Consider the following 21,490-nt stretch of genomic DNA (forward strand, 5'->3'; position numbering starts at 1 on the left):
AAAATTAAAATGTTATAATCACTTGCAAAACTGAAGTCTCTTAAAAACACTAAAGTAACTGATGTTCAGACTGAAAGAATAGATAAATACATATTACATCTATGTATAGTTCATTTAAAAGGATATCTATCATTAATGGAGTCGTCCATCACATTTTTGATGCTTTGCTGTAGCCACAACTTCTGCTGATCAAGTTCTCTTTCCTTCAGTTCTAGATCTTCAATTTCGGCTTTGAGATATCTTAATCTGTCTATGACTTCTTTAGTATTACAGCCAGCACCTACACCTCTTAAAAACATAGGAAAATTAATATCCCCACTTAATTTTTATAGTAAAAATTGTAAAACTCACTGAATATAGTCAAGACAAAAATCTTTACAGGCTTCTAAAATCTTTAACCATTAAAATCTTTAGAAAACGTAAACACCACACCACTGTCTAAACAAACACCCGAATTACAAAGTTCTCCATCTGTTCTAGTGTTCTCTGTCATCTAGAAGGCCGACTGGTGGCTGAGGCACCAAAGGATACCAGAGTTGAACGGCCACACTGGTCGTCTACGTGGACTGAGACGCGGGTGAGACAGATTACAGTCTTTTAGTGTTTTGTCGGGATTTTTGGCTAAAATAAACTGAAAAGCTAAGGATAAGGGGGGCAAGTTTGTGGAAAAGAACGTGTTTGTCACAAACATACAAGTTAACAAATGACAACATGCATTTCCACTAATCATTATTTATAACGTACATATTCTTGTATGTATGAGACTCAGTTCCTGTTTTCAAGGAGTTTATATTAGGTGAGTACCTAGAACACCCAGGCAAAGAAGGATTAATGATAGAAAGCAGGATGCAGTGTGTGCCAAGTAAGCAGCTGGAGGGAGAAGAGTTGAACTGTGAGAGTGCAAATTAAACGGCGGAGTGAGCCAGGGGCCATCCTGTGTCCCACAGGAGGGACACAGAAGCCCAGAGGTGTGCCCAGGGACACGCGAGGGGCCGTGTAACCAGCGTAGACGGCTGGGACAGAGGACTCAGGAGACACACATGGCAGAAAGGTCAGCGTGTACAGAGCATTGAGAAGAAAAAGGTAGACTAGAGCGGTTTGTAACTTACTTCCATTGTATACTATTTTTTGACTTTTTTTCAATTAAGTCAATTCCTTCCAAGACATTGGTGATATCATAAATTCTTCTTTTTTGCCTCACAGCCAAAGTATCTGCAGCCTGTTTTAAAGGGGGGGGGGGGGGGGTGAACAAAGAAATAAATTACGATTCATATTTTAAGGCCAAAAAGGCTTTGGTTATTAAGGTCACAGCATGAGCGCCCAGTCTTAAATCTGACCCAGGCAGTTGCTTGGGAACAATAGCAGGGTATGTGCAAAGCAACCCTCAGATACTGAAAATACCAAAGCAATGATTCCATTTAAAAGCCAGCAGATGTTGGAATGGAGAAAAAAAATGAAAAGGTCATGACACAAAGCCCACAAAAATAAAAGAACACAATGAGAATACTTCATATCACCTTATGGGCTAATCCTTAGGAGGCGCTGCTAATTGTCTGCCCTTGTCACTTCCTATCTTATTTCTCTGTTCATAAACAGTCTTGTTTAAAGACAGTCTTACTTTTTTTTTTTAAAACTTTGAAAAATTATATCTCAGTGATTTTTAAATAGTGAAGTCAAGATACTTGGGAGAAAATTCTAAATTATACACACATTGTACAATACCTTGAAATACACAATCTGCATTTTCTAAATTCAATGATAATAGAGGAATGAATCATGCCATCCCAAAACAAAGCATAAAATTGACAAGGTTGTGGTATTAGCAAATATAAAAGCTTGGTAGTTTCACTTACGTTAGGTAAGACCAACAAAAATATTTCATGCTACCATGCATGTCATGAATGAATCAAGGAATGCTCTTATAGTTCCTCTAATTAGTTCTCACTCACATTTCTTACATTTGTTCCCCACTAGTATAAACAGAACCTCAGAGAAGAGGTTACCTGAAAGCTCTTTTTTCAGAGTAGATTAGTCAATAGACTATTTTGAACGTGGAGTCACATTTTAAGATTCATGGTAGTAACAAAAAAACACATGTATGTCCTTACAATATCCAGTACATTATCTACAGAATTTAGTCTCAGATGACTAGTTACTGGCTACCCCAGGGCTTCACTAACTGCTTCATTCTATATATAAAAAGAGTTCCTCCTACAGAACCAGGGCAGCATCATGTTTCCTTCCATGGGGAGCAAGTGTGACCAACAATGGCTCACTCCGCAGGCATCTGGAACCTGTAAGAGATCTGGTGGTTGCATTACCAGAAACACCAAGTGCCTGCTGCCAACCTCTGAGGTCTTCAGCAGGGGATTCGAGCCTTGGAGAGCGGACCAGAGGGCAACTGGATGTGGCAGAGAGAAAGAAGGAAGGAGGGTGTGAGGCTGTTTGAATCCCCAGCTCTGACTAGAGTTTGGCTCATCTCTTCTGGCCACTGTTTCTTTCACCCACACCCTCCTCACTGTACTCGGCGGTTCCCTCCCTGTCTCATCTACCAGCAGAGTTTCTGTTCTGAGAGGGAGGCTGTCTTTCTCAAGAGTAATCGTCTGCTGCAAAGCTAAGTGTAAAAATCTTAAGTTGTGAATTCATGTCTCATTTCCCTCTTGAGAAGCAGCCAGAGCACTCCAAGCTCTGCGTCATCCGTAGCTAGGGACTCACACACCAGAGCCGTTACAACCTTAGCAACAGCTCACCAGGTATGAACCAGGTCACAGAGCTATTCTAGGTCACTAGGCAAAGAGCCATGAGATCTCAAGTTTAGTTCAAAATCTGTAAAAAGGATCTCATTTACAGTTGATTTGTTGTTATTGTTCAGGCACTAAGTCATGTCCAACTCTGAGCCCTCCAGGCTCCTCCGTCCATGGGATTTCCCAGGCAAGAAGACTGGAGTGGGCTGCCATTCCCTTCTCCATTTATCACTGCTTAACAATTACAGCTCCGGGAGTTGGTAATGGACAAGGAAGCCTGGTGTGCTGCAGTTCATGGGTTCGCAAGGAGTCAGACACGACTGAGCGACTGAACTGAACAATTACAAAATTGAATCCCTGGTTCCCAAAACGAAATACCATTTCTAAAAAATCTATTAACGCATATGAACCTAGAAATGACCAAAATTAAACAGGATCTCCAAGAGGCTTTTATTTTAGCAGCTGCATCAGCTGAAGTCTGGTTCTGGAGCTGGGCACACCAGTTCACACCAGTTCCAGATGCAAACCAGTCCTGCCACTTCCTGTCTTCAGCTGGCTTCAGGCTCTTTAAACCTCATTTCCTTTTCATAAAATGGGATAATAACATAGGCTGAATTGTGGGGGCTATGCAGGATAATCTCAGCCCAGGGTCCTCTAGGTAATTTATACTTAAATGTTGGTAACAGCCTCATCATCAAATAGAGGTTGAAACAGGGATCAAGGGTAAGAGTTTACATGGATACAGACCTATAATATTTTTTATGTAGTGATTTAAAAAGCTGCATTAAATTCTTAATTTTATTAAGTAATTTAAGACTTTTGTAGTCATAAACCCATACCATGAATCATCAACCCCTTCACTCATTTCTTCAGCTCCCACGGGGTGCCAGGCTTGTTCTGGGTCTTCAGGATACAGTGGTGACAGAACAATGCCCCTGCCCTCAAAAGGAGGAGGCAGTGAATAGTGTATTAACATAAGTATTATCTTAGAAGGAATGCATGTAGGACACTACTGTATTTGACAGACTGTTCAGAGAAGGGCTCCCTGATAGAGTGAGTCTGAACTGAAGACGGTGACCCCGGGGACGCCTGGAAGAGGTGCGGAGGAGGAAAGGGAATAGTGCGGGACGGGAGGCGGGGGCAGGGAGAGAGGAGGGAGGGGGAGACAGGGAGAGGGAGACGAAGATGACAAAGAAGAGGCGGCGGCAGGGGCCAGGGCAGGGGCCAGGGGTCTTCGTGCGGCCACAGTGAAGAGGTCCGCTGTTACCCCGCTGAAACAGAAAGCCACTGGAATGCTCTGAGCGCAGGGAAGCTTGGCTCCACGTTTGAAAAGGTTCTCCGGGGCTGCTCTGGATGAAGCAAGGAAACCAGTGAGAAGGTAGCGGTGACAATCCGTTAAAGAGATGGCGGTGGGGACTGAGAAATGGTAACACCCGGGATCTGTTTGGAAGGTACGGGCAGCAGGCGATACTGAGAAAGGATTTGACAGCGACCCTTCCCTTTTTGACGCGGGCAGCTGGAGACGGGAAAGCTGCAGGAGGAGCAAGCTCGGGGTGCTGGACATCAGGAATTCTGCTCTGGCCGTTTTGACACCGCAGGGGAGATATCCAGACCACCACTGGACATAAGAAGTGTGTGGGTTAAGGCAGAAGTCCCAGTGGAGGTACAGTATCAGGAGGCAGCAGTAAGAAAGACATTTTAGGACACAGCCTGGCACCGCTGGATTCGCCTAGGAGGTGAGCATAGACGCGGAAGACGTCTAAGGGCCAAGCCTTGGGTTTGGCAGTGTTTAAGATCCAGGGAATGAGGAGCAGGCTGCCACTGAAGTAAGAAAAGTGGGTAGAGCGGGGTCTTGAAAGCCAAGTCAAGAAACAGTGTGTTAAGTGCTGCTGGCAGGGGGACGCAGTTCTGCAAGACTGCATCCCTGGATTTGACAATGGAGACATCATGCCGACCCTGCAGCCAGTTTTGATAAAAAGCCGAAAGCCTTCTTGGAGAGATTGAGATAGAGTAAAGGAAAGTTGGAGCAGACAGCTGTTCTGAGTATATTTACTGGGAAGAGGAACAGAGAAGTGGGGCAGCGGCTGCAGGAAACTATGGCGCCTCCCTAGGGAGTTTCTTCTTTCCCATCTCTCTTTTCTTTTAAAGATGGAACGATTTCCACACGTGAAGATGATGAGAGGAATGACCTGGTCAAAGGGGGAGGGGGATAATTCGTGACGCAGGAGAGAGAATGGAAAACCACCAAAGAGAACCGCAAGGTGGGCGGCGGGGGACGTAACCAGACGAGCGGAGGTGATCGGCCTTAGATAAGAGGGCACGTTGCCAACCAGAGCCCGGCCCGAACGCGCGCGTGCGCGACGGTAGATAGGTGAGAGGCAGTCGATACGGTGAGGGGTCAGTTACTCCAGGGTGTTTTTCCTCATCAGTAGAGAGAGGAGAGAGGCGGCTGGCAGACGAGAAAGTGTGATCCTTGTCTAGGAGAGCCGAGGTAAGCCGTGGAGCAGCAATGCTGGGCCCCACTAAGGCCCCGTTGGACTCAGTGGTCCTGAATTTAAAGTGGGAGCCACTGGCATTACTGGGCATTTCCCTGAGGCCCTGCAGAACGCCGGATGTTGCCGAGGGGCAGGCAGAGAACAAAATGGGGGCGGCCTCATCCCACACTGCGCTGTAGCACTGAATAAACGCCCATGTGTCAAATGCAGCAAATTTACTTTAAACGTTTCCATTTACTATTATAACACCTGACCATAAGGGGAGCATAAGCCATAAAGGAAGCATCTACTAGATGCCTGACTTTTCAGGACAAACAGAAGCCTTTGAAAGACACAGATCTCCCCTCCAAATATTACATCTTTTTGTAAAAATGCCACCACCAGTGAACAAAGCGATATCCACAGTTGGAACAAAACAAGAGCGTGTGATGCTTCTAAGTCAAACAGAACCCGGAGAGCTGACAAAGATCACGCGTAAGTGTAAACAGGGCTTCAGGAAAGTTCTGGCCCCGCCCCTTCACTTTGGCAGATGACTCCAGTAAGACCCGGTGCTAACTCGGGGGTGCTAACAAGAGATGGGGGTGCTAACGAGACATGGCTGCTAGCTTTATTTGGGTTAGGATTAGCTGCAGCTCATTTGCTCAAGGATGTTATCCCCATGGAGCCTGACGCTGCGTTCAAAGGGGCTGACATAAACACAGTAACTATGGAAACGTACTGTCTTTCAGGTTCTCCATCTGCAAAGCAGAAACTTCACTCTCTTCCAGGACCACAACTGTTGACACACGTGCACTGGATGTCTTAGCTACTGTGCTTCATAGACTAATTACAGCGAGGAAGTCCAGATCCAAAAATCAAAACTGTGCAACAGAATCATCAAATTACAAAACATCAATTAATTATACACACATGCACACAAACATGCACAAGTGATGGGATCCTGAAAATAAGGTAGGAGGACCTCAAGTGATGCATGAAGATGGCTTATAAAATATTTTAATGAGAATTTTTTGAAAACCTGAGTAAATTCATTTTCAACTGTGCTCGATAATATGTTATTTTGCTTTATCTCATGATAAGATTACTCATTTCAAACACTGCTAAAGATAATTGAGATGTAAAATGTTTGATTTCAACCCACAGTTAAGAAGAACCATTTATAAGCCAGTAATGGGATAATTCTGTAATAGGATCTTGCACAGATATTATCTAATTTAACGCTCACAACTGCTTTGTAAAGTAGGTATCATTCTCCCTGTTTTTTAGGAAACAGATTCAGAAGGCTAATGAATAGTCAGATGGAATTTGGCATTAATTATACATTCATGAAACAAATTTGTGGCAAAATATTTCCACATGGGCTATCATTCTAAAAGACTCTAAACACAGGAGGTGGACAGTCAGAAGCTCCCAAGTACGCAGACGCACTGAAGGGCAGCTCAGGTGCCGCTGGTGGCCTCACTGAGGGCAAAACGGTCTGAGAAAGCAGAGGCCGTCATTTCCATGTACGCATTTACTTGCTTAAAAATGATGACCAGTAAAAACATTATAAACACATTCAAGGCTTTGAGACTATGGCTACCACCTTCCAGAATGAGGCTGAAAAAATGAAACAGTTCTGGAAAGTGAAGTGTTATAAGAGATTGAAAAAAGATTACTGAAGGTGGGGGCAGAAAGGACAGAGTTCCTGGAGGAGGCTGTTTTTGTGCTTTCAATGCAGCTGTAGATGTTACACGTAAGGAAATTAGACACCACAAAATAACATTCTTACTTTCAGGATACAAACCGCTCTGTCCAGAAGCAGCACTAAGCATCAGGCAAGTGTTTCAACCTTTTCCTGAAGGAATCTCTCCTTAAAAGTCTGCGGGGCTTTCACCACCCCAAACTAACTGCTACTGTAAATGATATTTCAAGTGCATAAGGCTTTAACTTTGTTCTAAGTCTTAAACCGTTTTTAACAGACTCTGCAGAAGCCTTTAAAAAGAAGCTTAATTGCACTGTCTTAGCAAGTCACCAAAGAGCTCTCAAAAGGAAAACAAGACAGTTGATAAAATACCTATGTAAGCAGGAGAAGCCTCCTAAGACTCAGTTCCAGAGATCGTTCGCTGGGGTCCCCAGCTGCATGCTTTGAAATTCTCATGTACGTTACGTTGTTAAACCAGGAACCAAACTAAGCAGCATCTGCTATTCTACCACCGGGCTCTGCATCTGTACATTTTTTATAACCCTGATGGTTAGTCATGTATGGATGTGAGAGTTGGACTATAAAGAAAGCTGAGTGCTGAAGAATTGATGCTTCTGAACTGCGGTGTTGGAGAAGACTCTCGAGAGTCCCTTGAACTGCAAGGAGATCCAACCAGTCCATCCTAAAGGAGATCAGTCCTGGGTGTTCACTGGAAGGACTGATGCTGAAATTCCAATACACTGGCCACCTTATGCGAAGAGCTGACTCATTTGAAAAGACCCTGATGCTGGGAAAGATTGAAGGTGGGAGGAGAAGGGGATGATAAGAGGATGAGATGGTTGGATGGCATCACCGACTCGATGGACATGAGTTTGAATAAACTCTGGGAGTTGGTGATGGACAGGGAGGCCTGGTGTGCTGCAGTCCATGGGGTCGCAAGGAGTCAGACACGACTGAGTGACTGAAGTAATGGTTAGAAGTTAGGAACCAGAGAAGTGGTGAAGAAGTCAAGGACATGGGCTAGGCTGTGAGATAGCAGTTAAGATGTTGTGGAGAGTAAATGAGTATATCCAAAACACTAAGGAGACTCCCTTGCACAAGTATTACATCGTGTTAGCCATTATGACTATTATTGATCCAGTTTCTCACTTATAGTAAGAAAACACCGACCTTTGAAAAATGTATCATGGAACATAAAGACCATCTTTATTTATCTGCAACTTTAATACTTCAGAACACAGTCAAGCACAATGAAGTAGGAGAAAGGACTTCTGTAGAAGCAAAAAGTGATGCAAAAAGCTATGTCTTACTACTCGAAGAGTTCAGTCATTTGGCTCTTATGTATTCCTCTTCTATGATTCCTAACAGTGGGGCTATTTAACGTCAATGTGCGTAGGAGAACTGAAGTACCTTCCATGACACTGGTGAGGAATCGCAACAACAATCAAGAGATGTGGCAGAAATTATAGAAAGGATAAAAAACTCACAGACAAAGCCAAAGCCATTGGACAGAGCAATAATCCACCATACTCAGAAAAGCTTTGGGGTTATCACCCCTCAGGGATACAAAAAATAATATTCATCATGACTAATCTGAGTTAGACTAAAACTAAGTGCAGTCTTTTTAGTTTTAAACAGACATGTAATGGTTTTGGAAATTTTTCAAACCAAAATGGTTAAATGTTCTTCTATAAGAAATGTCATTAATAGACATAAACCCTTAGCTAATCAGAAAACTCCTGCTATGGACAAAAGTCTTATTATCTAAAGGATAAACAATGGTTTCAGAATACCTGGACTTGTCACATTCAAGGATACACTAGTTGGATTTTAAAATGAACCTAAAAATCTCAAAGGGATTACAGTGCATGTGATCAATGGCTGAGTTACACTCCATTTTCATGTCAGTTTCCTTCACAACTGTGACTGGCAGCCTATTCTGAAGACAGATTAACCCCCACCCCCAAATAACTGGGGATCTGTCTCAAACACACACACACACACACACACACACGCGCGCATCAAAATGTCAAAAATATCCTTCATCGAAAACTTCTAAATGTCAAATCTACAGAAGAAATTAAAATGAAAAGATAAAGATTTGAGTATTTCAATAATTAAAACTAACATATAAGAAAGCATTAAAACCACAAATTAAAACAGACAAAAGACACATTTCACACCCCAAAATTAATAGCCTTAAAAAAGTTTTCAAACTTTTAAAGAGTCAACAAAAGAATAAAGAAATGCAAATTGAAACAATGAAAATACACCTCTACACAGACTTGAACCTGAATAAAAGCCCAAAATTGGGGGCAGCAGGTGAATGGGTAAGCAAAGTGAAGTACAGGCACAAAACGGAATACCAATCAGGGACAGAAAGAAATGAACTACGGATACAGGTAACAGCAGGTGTGAGTCTCCAAAACGTCCTGATGAGGGAAAGCAGCTCAAGCCGGAGTGCATTCTGTGTGAGTGCACTCCCAGAAAGCTGTTTTAGTCCATGGAAAAGAAGACGGAGCGATGGTCATTAGTGGGGTGCGGAGGTCGGGGTGTGGCTGGGAGAAGGCAAAAGGGAGTTGTTTGGGGTGATGGACATGCTCTACACCTGGTTGTGGTGGAGGTTACAGGTACAAGCATTTGTCAGACTCATTGTATTGTACACTTAGAATGGGAGCAAAGAGTCGGAGACGACGGAGCGACTGAACCAAACTGAATGGGTGGAAATCATACCTTTATAAAGCTGACCAAAAAAAAAAAAAAAGCAGAGATATTATTCATCACCTTTCAAATCTCCAGAATATGAAAACATCAGAATACCCAGTTATCTACTTGGAAACAGCAATTAGAATGTGCCGGGTACTTTCAGTGTTTTAAAAGCAGGAACTCCCTTTAGCCACTCCTATAATAACAACCATTGTTACCATTTTTGTAAAAGCAGAAAGTAAACTCAGTAACTTGCACAAGGCCACTGAACATGGTAAATAAAGTCAGGATGTAGGCTTCCCTGGTGGCTCAGATGGTAAAGAATCCACCTGCAGTGCAGGAGACCTGGGTTTGATCCCTGGGTTGGGAAGATCCCCTGGAGGAGGGCATGGCAACCCACTCCAGTATTCGTGCCTGGAGAATCCCCACGGACAGAGGAGCCTGGCGGGCTGCAGCCCATAGGATCGCACAGAGTCGGGACACGACTGAGCGCCTAAGCAGGCAGGCAGACCTTTCAGCCACTGGGCTGTTCCTGATGTGGTGAGGGTTCCTAGTCATGACTATACGCTTCGAGTGGAGTATAAGGACCACTTTTTTGTAAAGCAGTTTGGCAACAGCCATCAAAGTTTTTTGCATTTTTAATATTCTTTGATCTAGTCATTGTTTAGATTATCAGAAGCAGAGATCATTCAAAATGTCTAAATGCCAAAAATGTTTCCTGCATGTCTGTTGCTAAATCCAAGGGATACTACAAAGTCTTGTACCCCCCGAAGCACCTGACTGGTTCCCTCCCTCCTCAAACACTATCCCTGGCCTTGCTGCCACCGGTCCATAGGTTTCTTCCTCCTCGGTCTTAGGCTGTTTCCTCTCAAGTCTCCTTTTCTCCGCTGCTCCTGGGCTGTGAGTGTTTGCCACAATTCTGCTTAGTCCTCTGTCCACTCTAAACCTCATAAACCAATCATTTCCAAATCAAACTGGCAACCCTGGTCTCCTCCTGGGCTCCAGATTCATAAATCCCACAGGTCGCCAAATAGCCACTCAAGGATGGCCTGTAGGCATCTCACACATGTCTAGAACTGAACTTTCCTTTCCTCCAAATTCCTTTTCTCTTTTTTGTATAGTCTAAGTGAAAATCACCACCATCCACTCAGCTGACCATGGCATTACTCGGCAATCTGCTGCCTAGACTCAGCATCCAAGTTCTGTCCCTTCTACGATGAAACATTTCTCCGTTTCTTTATATTTCCACTGCTTGTACCTTAGTTCAGGCCTATAATCATGCCTAAATGACAACCATATTCTCTAAATGCAACAGTCATCTGATTTATAGCTTCTGAAATGTACCATCTCTTTCTCTGGCCTCTGGCATTTGCTGCCTTGCTGGGAATGCCTTGCCATCTAACTCAAACTTGATCACATCCATTCTGTTTGTTGGAAGCTGATGACAGACTGGCTGGATCAGTCCACGTACTGTGTGTACTGGTACTGTGTGTACACAGACCCGCGCCTCACAGAGCACTTGGTCTAGAGGGGAACCACAGGCAAATAAAGGAAGAATCAACCCCATTTGTGATAAAGGGTATTAAGAAAAAGAACAGGTAGCTGAGAAAGAGAATAAACGGGAACCCAATTCAGGTACTTTACATTAAGGGAGAAGAGTCAGAAACTGCATCTGAGCCAGTCTCCTATTTCTGCTGTCCAAATCACCACAAATTTAGGGACTTAACCCAACGCAGATGTACTATCTTACAGGTCTGTAAATCATGCCTCCCTGAGCCCGAGATATGGTGAGGCTGTGCTCCTTCGGGGTGCTCTAGCGCAGACCCCATCTCGGCTTCCAGAGTCGGAGGCACTCCTTGGCCAGTGGCTTCTCTCCTCCAGGGCTTCCCTGGGGGCTCAGGCGGTGAAGCGTCTGCCTGCAGTGCAGGAGACTAGGGTTCAATCCCTGGGTCGGGAAGATCCCCTGGAGAAGGCAATGGCACCCCGCTCAGTCCGTGGGGTCACAGAGTCAGACATGACCGAGTGACTTCACTTCCCTCTGTCCTGCAGCAACGGTCAGGCGACTTGTCTCCACGCTGCCATCTCTCTGGCTCTCTCTTCCACTTTTAAAGACCCTTGTAATTATCAGGGGGCTCAACTGCATAATTCAGGAAAATTCCCTCGTCTTAATACTACCAGCTGATCAGCAACTTTAATTTCCCTTAACTGAACAGATTCATGGGGCTTCCCTGGTGGCTCAGCGGTAAAGAATCCGTCTGCCAATGCAAGAGACATAAGAGGTGTGGGTTTGATCCCTGGGTTGGGAAGATCCTGTGGAGAAGGAAATGGCACCCCACTCCAGTATTCTCGCCTGGGAAACCCCATGGACAGAGGTGCCTGGCAGCTACAGTCCATAGGGTTGCAGAGTCAGACACGACTGAAGCGGCTGAGCACACACCACAGTCACAGGTCGCAGGCATGAGGCCATGGGTATCTTTCAGGAGTCATACTCTGTCTATCACTGCATCTAAGAAAACATTTACACTGAGACCACAGGGTTTAGAGAATCGGCCAGTGGGGGGTGGGGGTGTGGGGGCAGTGTGTGTGTGTGTGTGTGTGTGAAAATGCGCTCCAGGCAGAAGGGAACGGGTGTATGTGTATACATGCGCTTCAGGCAAAAGCAAAGTGGGGGGGGTGACAGTCTATGTGTGTGCAAACATTTGCTTCAGGCAGAAGGGAAAGCCCGCACCCGCAGCCCTAGGGCAGAAGCAGAGGGCGAGGGAGGCCCCAGGACTGTGGCTGGAGGGCCAGGTGCTGAAGAGGTGGGGGAAGGACGCCCCAAGGGGCCGGGGTCCTGGAGGCGCTGGGTGCTGCTCTGAGAACCACCTGACCTTAAATGCTCCCACTTCATACATGAGAACAGCACCGGAGTCTCTGAGGCCCGTGGAGCTGGCTCGCCCCTCACTGCCCCCTGGAGTAATGCGGCTCTCCCGTAGAAGCCCCCCGGGCTCAGCGGGTCCATACCCCTCTGAGCCCTGAGAAGGGTCCAGCTCCCGTCTCCCTCCCTCTGCCCCTCAGCTATAAGTTCCAAGCTACTAAGGAAGGGGCCAGGGTGCACACTGGTTAACTCGTGTTTACTGAATGAAATGGAAAAACCTAGAATCAACTTACATACACCTACCTGTAAGAATGGTAAGTTTTTGAGGCTAGCTCTAAATTGAGGCTCTTAAAATTTATGTTTGCGATTTGAGAAAATAAAAGTTATCACCTTAGCTATAAAAAGGTTAACAAATTGGGGAAATACTGAAAATTGAAAATAGTCGCTCTCGGGGTAGTGGTGTACTGGGTAGTTTTTATTCCGGACTATATTCATTTTTTCCCAAGTTTTCTACTATTTGTATGCTATTTCAAGATATCAGTCAGTCAGTCAGTTCAGTCGCTCAGTCGTGTCCGACTCTTTGATACCCCATGAACCGCAGCACACCAGGCCTCCCTGTCCATCACCAACTCCCGGAGTTTACTCAAACTCATGTCCATCAAGTTGGTGATGCCATCCAGCCATCTCATCCTCTGTCGTCCCCTTCTCCTCCTGCCCCCAATCCCTCCCAGCATCCAGGTCTTTTCCAGTGAGTCAGCTCTTCGCATGAGGTGGCCAAAGTATTGGAGTTTCAGTTTCAGCATCAGTCCTTCCAATGAACACTCAGGACAGATTTCCTTTAGGATGGACTGGTTGGATCTCCTTGCAGTTCAAGGGACTCTCAAGAGTCTTGCCAACACCACAGTTCAAAAGCATCAATTCTTTCAGAATTTTCCACAGTATATTGTGATCCACACAAAGGCTTTGGCATAGTCAATAAAGCAGAAATAGATGTTTTTCTGGAACTCTCTTGCTTTTTCGATGATCCAGAGGATGTTGGCAATTTGATCGCTGGTTCCTCTGCCTTTTCTAAATACAGCTTGAACATCTGGACGTTCACGGCTCATGTATTGCTGAAGCCTGGCTTGGAGAATTTTGAGCATTACTTTACTAGCATGAGATGAGTGCAATTGTGCGGTAGTTTGAGCATTCTTTGGCCTTGCCTTTCTTTGGGATTGGAATGAAAACTGACCTTTTCTAGTCCTCTGGCCACTACTGAGTTTTCCAAATTTGCTGGCATATTGAGTGTAGCACTTTCACAGCATCATCTTTCAGGATTTGAAACAGCTCAACCGGAATTCCATCACCTCCACTAGCTTTGTTTTTTTTTTTTTTTTTCACTAGCTTTGTTTATAGTGATGCTTCCTAAGGCCCACTTGACTTCACATTCCGGGATGTCTGGCTCTAGGTGAGTGATCATACCATTGTGATTATCTGGGTTGTGAAGATCTTTTTTGTACAGTTCTTCTGTGTATTCTTGCCACCTCTTCTTAATATCTTCTGCTTCTGTTAGGTCCATACCATTTCTGTCCTTTATCAAACCCACCTTTGCATGAAATGTTCCCTTGGTATCTCTAATTTTCATGAAGAGATCTCTAGTCTTTCCCATTCTGTTGTTTTCCTCTATTTCTTTGCACTGATCACTGAGGAAGGCTTTCTTATCTCTCCTTGCTATTCTTTGGAAGTTTGCATTCAAATGGGAGTATCTTTCCTTTTCTCCTTTGCTTTTCACTTCTCTTCTTTTCTCTGGTATTTGTAAGGCCTACTCAGACAACCATTTTGCCTTTTTGCATTTCTTTTCCATGGGGATGGTCTTGATCCCCGTCTCCTGTACAATGTCACGAACCTCCATCCATAGTTCATCAGGCACTCTATCAGATCTAGTCCCTTAAGTCTATTTCTCACTTCCACTGTATAGTCATAAGAGATTTGATTTAGGTCATACCTGAATGGTCTAGTGGTTTTCCCTACTTTCTTCAATTTCAGTCTGAATTTGGCAATAACGAGTTCATGATCTGAGCCACAGTCAGCTCCTGGTCTTGTTTTTGCTGACTGTACAGAGCTTATCCATCTTTGCTGCAAAGAATATAATCAATCTGATTTCGGTGTTGACCCTCTGGTGATGTCCATGTGTAGCGTCTTCTCTTGTGTTGTTGGAAGAGGGTGTTTGCTATGACCAGTGCATTCTCTTGGCAAAACTCTATTAGCCTTTGCCCTGCTTCATTCCATACTCCAAGGCCAAATTTGCCTGTTACTCCAGGTGTTTCTTGCCTTCCAACTTTTGCATTCCAGTCCCCTATAATGAAAAGGACATCTTTTTTGGGTGTTAGTTCTAGCTTGTAGGTCTTCATAGCACTGTTCAACTTCAGCTTCTTCAGCGTTACTGGTTGGGGCATAGGCTTGGATTACTGTGATATTGAATGGTTTGCCTTGGAAACGAACAGAGATCATTCTGCCGTTTTTGAGATTGCATCCAAGTACTGCATTTCGGACTCTTCTGTTGACCATGATGGCTACTCCATTTCTTCTAAGGGATTCCTGCTCACAGTAGTAGACATAATGGTCATCTGAGTTAATTCACCCATTCCAGTCCATTTTAGTTCGCTGATTCCTAGAATGTCGACATTCACTCTTGCCATCTGTTTGACTACTTCTAATTTGCCTTGATTCATGGACCTAACAATCCAGGTTCCTATGCAATATTGCTCTTTACAGCATCGAATATTGCTTCTATCACCAGTCACATCCACAACTGGGTATTGTTTTTGCTTTGGCTCCATCCCTTCATTCTTTATGGAGTTATTTCTCCACTCATCTCCAGTAGCATATTGGGCACCTACCGACCTGGGGAATTTCTCTTTCAGTATCCTGTCATTTTGCCTTTAGATATACTTTAACTTAAAAAAAAGGTAAACCTCTCTTGTACAAACATATCAAGTTTAAGACAGAAAGGGAGATCCATGAACTAATAATTGGGGAAATTCAGTCTTAAATGGCAAAATCTAAAAGAAATGTACTTATAAGAAATATTTATCACACCCAAATGTACCATACTAAAGAATAATGTAGAACACATGTCCAGACAAATGTACGTGTAATCCATGTTGCTATGCACTATTTAAACAATGACTTTCACGATTCACCTTTGGATTATGATCTCTATCAGTTTATACCATTGAGTGCAACTGATATTAAGGTAGACTTTCTCTGGAAATTAGTACTTTTACTCCTGATTTCTCTTTGCCTGGTATACTATAATTCAAAATTTTTGATTCCTTTCCTATGTTGGTGCTTTTCTTGTAGACAACAGATGCCTGAATTTTTCCCAACTAAACCACCTTACTAAGAAGAAAGGAATTGGATACATTCACATACTGGAGAAACTAGTAGGTTTGAATTATTACTCATTTGATGTTTTCTGTGTATTATGCTTTCATGCATTTTATCTTTTGATCCTTTTCACAGATTTGTTAAGCTTTCTGTTATTTTTTCCCCTGTAAGTAAGCTAGTAATTCTCTAGCTAGTGTGTCTCTAGTCTGTTAAAGTTACCTTTTGAAGAAGGAAATGGTAACCCACTCCAGTATTCTTGCCTGGAAAATCCCATGGACAGAGGAGCCCAGTGGACTGCAGACTAGTCTATGGGGCCACAAAAGAGTTGGACACAACTTAGAGACTGAACAACAGCAACGCTACCTTTAAAAATTTAACAAGATAAGCAAAATGATGCATCAAATTAACAAAAGCTCAATACTTGGGCACTCTGCTAATGAAATCTCTGTTAACTGAGGGTCTCAACTAAATCCTCCGTGCTCTTCCCCTAGATGAGAATATACCTAACATGTCTCCAGTTGTGCCTACACAGTTCCCAGTCAAGGGAAGACTCTCCCAGCAATGGAGGCCCCTGCATCATCTTGAGCATCCTTTCATTCACTGCTCAGTCCCCTGGAACACAAATGATGATTAGCTGCAATTATGCCAATCTTGTTCTTTTTAACAATATAAAATTTTAAATCTTATAATTTTCCTATTCCCCAGTAAGTAAAATAAAATGTAATTTTACTGTAAAAGTACATTTTAATTTATTCCATTAAAGAAATGACTCTCAAAGCTTACTAATTTCAACTAGAAATTAGGTCCCTTGATTAAGATTTAAACACCATATATGTGTGCGTGATCAGTCGCTTCAGTCGACTTTGCGACCCTTTGGACTACAGCCCTCCAGGCTCCTCCTCCATGGGATTCTTCAGGCAAGATACTGCAGTGGGTTGCTATGCCCTCCTCCAGGGGATCTTCCTGACCCAGGGATCAAACCTGGCCATATTATACTGCTATTCGGACATAAGCAGAGACTATTTCAGAGCATATAAAAGAGGAATTTCTTCCATCCATAGCCTCCAACATTTCTCCAAGAGTAGCTCTCATCAGTCTTAGTGAGCTCCTAAAGGGTCAATTCTGTTCCAACATTAACTCCTTCTACTACCAGAACAGTGCTTTTTGATTCATGAATAAGGCAGAAAAGAAGAGGAATGAGACTTCATTCCATAGTTCTCAGATGTCAGAATATATCAAAACTACCTGGGGGTATCTATGTAAAAATGCCAATTCCTAGGCTCCTTCTCTAGCGCTATAGAACCTGATTTCCCAGGTCTGATGTTAGAATCTATTATCTTTAAAAATTCAGGAGAGGCTGATACATTTGACCTTTGGTCTGCACACTGAGAAAGTCAGTATAATCCCTTTCAAGGCCACCAGTTTTCTTGAAGCACTGGGGAGGAGGGACTGTAGTTTTGCACAAAAATAAAATCTGCCTGGTGTGTCTCAGTTCACAACTACTGCCACCACTGAGGATGGCTCATCTCTTCTTCCCCCTTCCACCTTAATGATAAAACAGAAAGGACATGGGACCTAGCCAAGACACACTGCTGACAAGTAGCAGAATCAAGACCAAGAACTCATTAGTACTCTTTTAGCTATAAGCTGGTCCAGAACTGGAAAATGAGATGGTCGGTTTCTTTTTTATTTTCTTGTTCTCTAGAAAAGTCATTCTTCATATTATACCAAAACTTTGGAGGTAGGCAGGTACTTTACTTAACATGGCATCAGTTCTGACATCAGATTATTTGGCTTCTTACCTCCTTTTCTGCGGATACTGGCTGTAGCCCATTAACCTCATTAAACCTCAATCTCCTAATGAGCAAAATGAAAGTATACTAACTCATTTACAGTTTTGTTACAAGGATGAAATGTGCTGTTAAAAGTAAAGCAGCTGGCCTAGTGCCACTCACTTAGCATTAGCTGTTAGTAACCGTGTGTATTAGCGCTGCAGAGCTTTAGTCTCCTAAGGACTCCCTTTTCCCATCTGGTCATGCATCTTGTATTCAACAGGTGTTTAATAATCAGACCCTCGAACAGATGTATCCAGAGAAGCTTCACATATGCATTTGAATATATTTTTTAAAGTAGCTTGAGGCTCATGGCAGAACTGTGTAAAACAGACATCTCCCGTATGCTTCCTGCCCCCACACATGCAGAACCTCCTCCGTGATCCACATCCTCCCCAGAGTGGTGCGTCCCAACTGATGAGCCCACTCTGACCCATCACAATGACCCAAATCCACAGCTCCCGTCAGGGTCCTGTTGGTGTGGTGCCTTCTGTGGGTACAGGACACCAGTCTCACTGCCCAGAAAGTCCTGTGTTCCACCTGTTCATCTCGCTCCCTGAACCCCAGGTCTTCCTGTCTCCATAGTTTTGGCTTTTCCAGACCCTTATATGGTAGGAGTCTTATAGGGCAGCCTTTTCAGATTGGCTACTCTCACTTCGTAATATGCATTTAAGGTTCCTCCATGTTTTTTCATGGTCATAACTCATTGTTTTCCAGCACTGAATACTATTCTGTTGTCTGGATGTACCACAGTTTATTCATTAGTTCACCTACGCAAGGACATCTTGACTGCTTCCCAGTTTTGGCAATTATGAATGAAGCTGCTATAAACACCCATGTGCAGATTTCTTTGCGAACATAAGTTTTCCACTCCTTTGCATAAATACCAAGTAGTGTGATAGCTGGATTGTATGGTAAAAGTATGTTCAGTTTGGTAAGAAATTTCTAACATTTTGCATTCCCTCTGACACCAAATGAAAGTTCCTACTGCTCCACGTTCTTGCCAGCATTTGGTGGTATTAGTGTTTTGGATTTCTGCCATTCTATTAGGTACACAGTGGTACTGCATTATTGTTTTACCTTTTTTTAACTGCAGTAAAGTACACATATATAAAATTGGCATCTTAACCCTTTTTTAAGTGTACAGTTCAGTAGTTTTAAGTACCTTCACACTGCTGTGCAACCAATTCTCCAGAATTCTTCTCAGGTTGCACAACTGAAACTCTATACCCACAGTACTAGTTTGCTAGGGCTGCATAGTGAAAATACCACAGACTGGGTGGTTCAAACACGAGAAATTTATTTTGTCTCAGTCCTGGAGGCTTGAAGTCCAAGATCATGGCGTGGGCGGGCTTGATCTCTTCTGACATCCTCTCCTCAGCTTGTAGACAGTGGCCCTCACCTGTCCTCACCCGTGCTGCCCTCTGTGTGGGCATCCCCGCTGCCCACGGGTCCAGCCTGCCTCTTCTGGTGTCTTCACACGACACCAGTCAGACTGCCTTCGCTCACTCTAATGGCCTCGTTTTAACTGAATCATCTCTTTGAAGGCCTTGTCTCCAAATACAGTCACATTCTAATGTACCCGGGGTGAAGACTTTTACATAGGGATTTTGAGGGAGCACAACTGAGCCCCAAAACACCCACGAAGCAACAACTTCCCATTCTCCCCTCCCCCAGCAACAACTCCTCTGCTTTCTGTCTCTATGAACCTGACTACTCCGGTTACTTCATGTAAGTGGAATCATACAGCATTCGTCTTTGTGTGACTAGCTAAGGTATTAAAGGTTCACCTATGCATGTGTCAGAAATTCCTTCCTTTTTAAGGTCGCATAACCTTTCATTATACATATATGTCACATTTTGCTTATTTAATTCATTTGTGGATGGACCCTTGGGTTGTGTCCACATTTTGGCTATTGTGAATTATGCTGCTAAGGACACAGGTATACTGGTATCTGTTCAAGACCCTGTTTTCAATTATTTGGGGTATATACTCACAAGTGAAATTGTCCTGTGAAGATTTAAGCATGTACTAAAGTAATGGCTGTTCCACCTAAATCCCTCTCCTTAGGATAATCCTTGCTTTATTCTGTAACATCATATCTTTGCTCAATATCACAAACTAAGGCTTCAGAGTAAATCATGTATTTCTTGCAGGATATGTATTAATCAGCTAATCATAAATGAGTGTGAGTCAAGGACCTGTGAGATAAGAAACACCATAAATATTTTATCCTATGAATCCAGGTATCATTCAGGCAATTGATAGCTTGAACAATTATAATAAAAGATAAGGAATCGAGCATACTTTATAAAGTTGATTATGGCATCAAAATGGCAAATATAAAAACCTAGTTATAATAGGAATTTTCAAAAAAATATATAGACAGTCATAATTATCCTAACTTAAATTCTTAGTTCTAGAAAAATAGAACTAGTTTAATTTATGAAATATTATGGAATTTGTCATCAATATCTTCATTTTCAATGCAGGAGATTAATACTTTCTGTTCTATCATGAGTAGAGGTATAATAAAAATAATCATGCATTTTTCTTTCAAGAAAGATTCCATGCCCTTATACAGATGAAAAACTTAATAAGAAATTAACTTTTTTAGGAATACTGAAAGGCAGTATAGCATAGAAAATAAGAAAAAATGGTCTAGTTTCAAGTCACAGCTGTCACTTTCTACTGTGTGACATTAGGCAAGTTGCATAACCTACCAGTTTTCTCATCTGTGAATTGGGGATGATAAGCCCAAATTTCTAAAGTTAGGAGGATAACATTAGTTAATATATGTAAAATGCCTGGCACGTACTAAGCTTGCAATAAATGCCAACTACTAACAGCATAAATTGACAAACCACATAAATGGATAGGACCATGACGTAACTTGTCATCTCACTGGAATAAAGAGAGAATAACTACCCCACTCCCACTGTTGTAAAGGAGGCTATATGGTGGGGGTGTAGGAGGAAGATATTGAATAAAAATATCTTAAACTATTTGGAAGGTGTTTCCATTCCCTCCTTATGGTTAAATTATACTAGAATAGCTTTATTAGAATGTGTTTGCTTTGTTAAGCTATGTCCTCAATTAGTTAAATTACTAAGAAGAAAGGCATCACTAAGATACAGCATTATGTTCTTATTCTTCAGTAGTATATGTCCTAAGTTAGGAAAGAAACAGCATCTACGTGGTGTGGATATTTTATGGATATCTAAGACACTTGGATGTGATGATTAATATTATTTTTTATAGTCATGATATTCACAGAAATCTTTCATTAATTGCTCTTAAAAAATATCAAGTGTATAAGGTTGAAATAGACCACCCCCAAGAATGGAAGAAATACACTACTCCCAATTAAGAATATAAGATAATGATTTTATAACTATTTTCAAATTAGAGAAACTTATCAAAGTCAATCCATCTTCAACATGTATCATCAAAAGTCGTTATGAGCTTTTACAATGGTGCACAGTAAGAAACATCATTGGAAAGATTTCAATATAAGATTTTTATAATATAAGATTTTACACATATATAAGTAAATGTAAATAAATGAAGTTTACAAACATATTCATATATATGTAAAAAAGAATACTGTTTTTTCAAATTGCTTTCTACAAGTAAAAAGTCATTAATATACTGAGACCTACTGTTACTGCAGAAACCTTTGAACTTTTAGGAAAGTTTCAGGATGAATGAAACAAAGTTGTTATGAAATACTAAAACTCCACTTCCCGCTCACTGCCTTTCTGACTTCTGGACAGCGAAATCTGACCACCGCTGAAACAGG

The 21,490-nt window shown here is 42.6% G+C and overlaps 1 protein-coding gene and 1 long non-coding RNA gene across 3 annotated transcripts in view; one reads left to right on the plus strand and one right to left on the minus strand.

Moving 5' to 3' along the window:
- The window catches only part of E2F5 (E2F transcription factor 5), a 30,514-nt gene that overhangs the window by 6,774 nt on the left and 2,250 nt on the right, over positions 1–21,490 (minus strand). The window contains exons 2-3 of the mRNA XM_070477441.1: positions 1,110–1,219; positions 125–288 (exon numbers count right to left, since the gene is read on the minus strand). Coding sequence (XP_070333542.1) covers positions 125–288; positions 1,110–1,219 — 274 coding nt within the window. The remainder of the gene's footprint in view (positions 1–124; positions 289–1,109; positions 1,220–21,490) is intronic.
- On the plus strand, positions 283–20,851 carry LOC110131742 (uncharacterized). 2 transcript variants are annotated; one of them, XR_011491551.1, is made up of 3 exons: positions 283–577; positions 5,968–6,190; positions 15,829–20,827. It is a non-coding gene; the product is annotated as an uncharacterized lncRNA (long non-coding RNA). The 2 variants fall into 2 exon arrangements; XR_002312260.2 differs by lacking the exon at positions 283–577 and adding an exon at positions 5,555–5,713 and having other exon boundaries at positions 15,829–20,851.

The sequence above is a fragment of the Odocoileus virginianus genome, chromosome 15 (assembly GCF_023699985.2).
Source record: "Odocoileus virginianus isolate 20LAN1187 ecotype Illinois chromosome 15, Ovbor_1.2, whole genome shotgun sequence".
Taxonomy (NCBI): domain Eukaryota; kingdom Metazoa; phylum Chordata; class Mammalia; order Artiodactyla; family Cervidae; genus Odocoileus; species Odocoileus virginianus.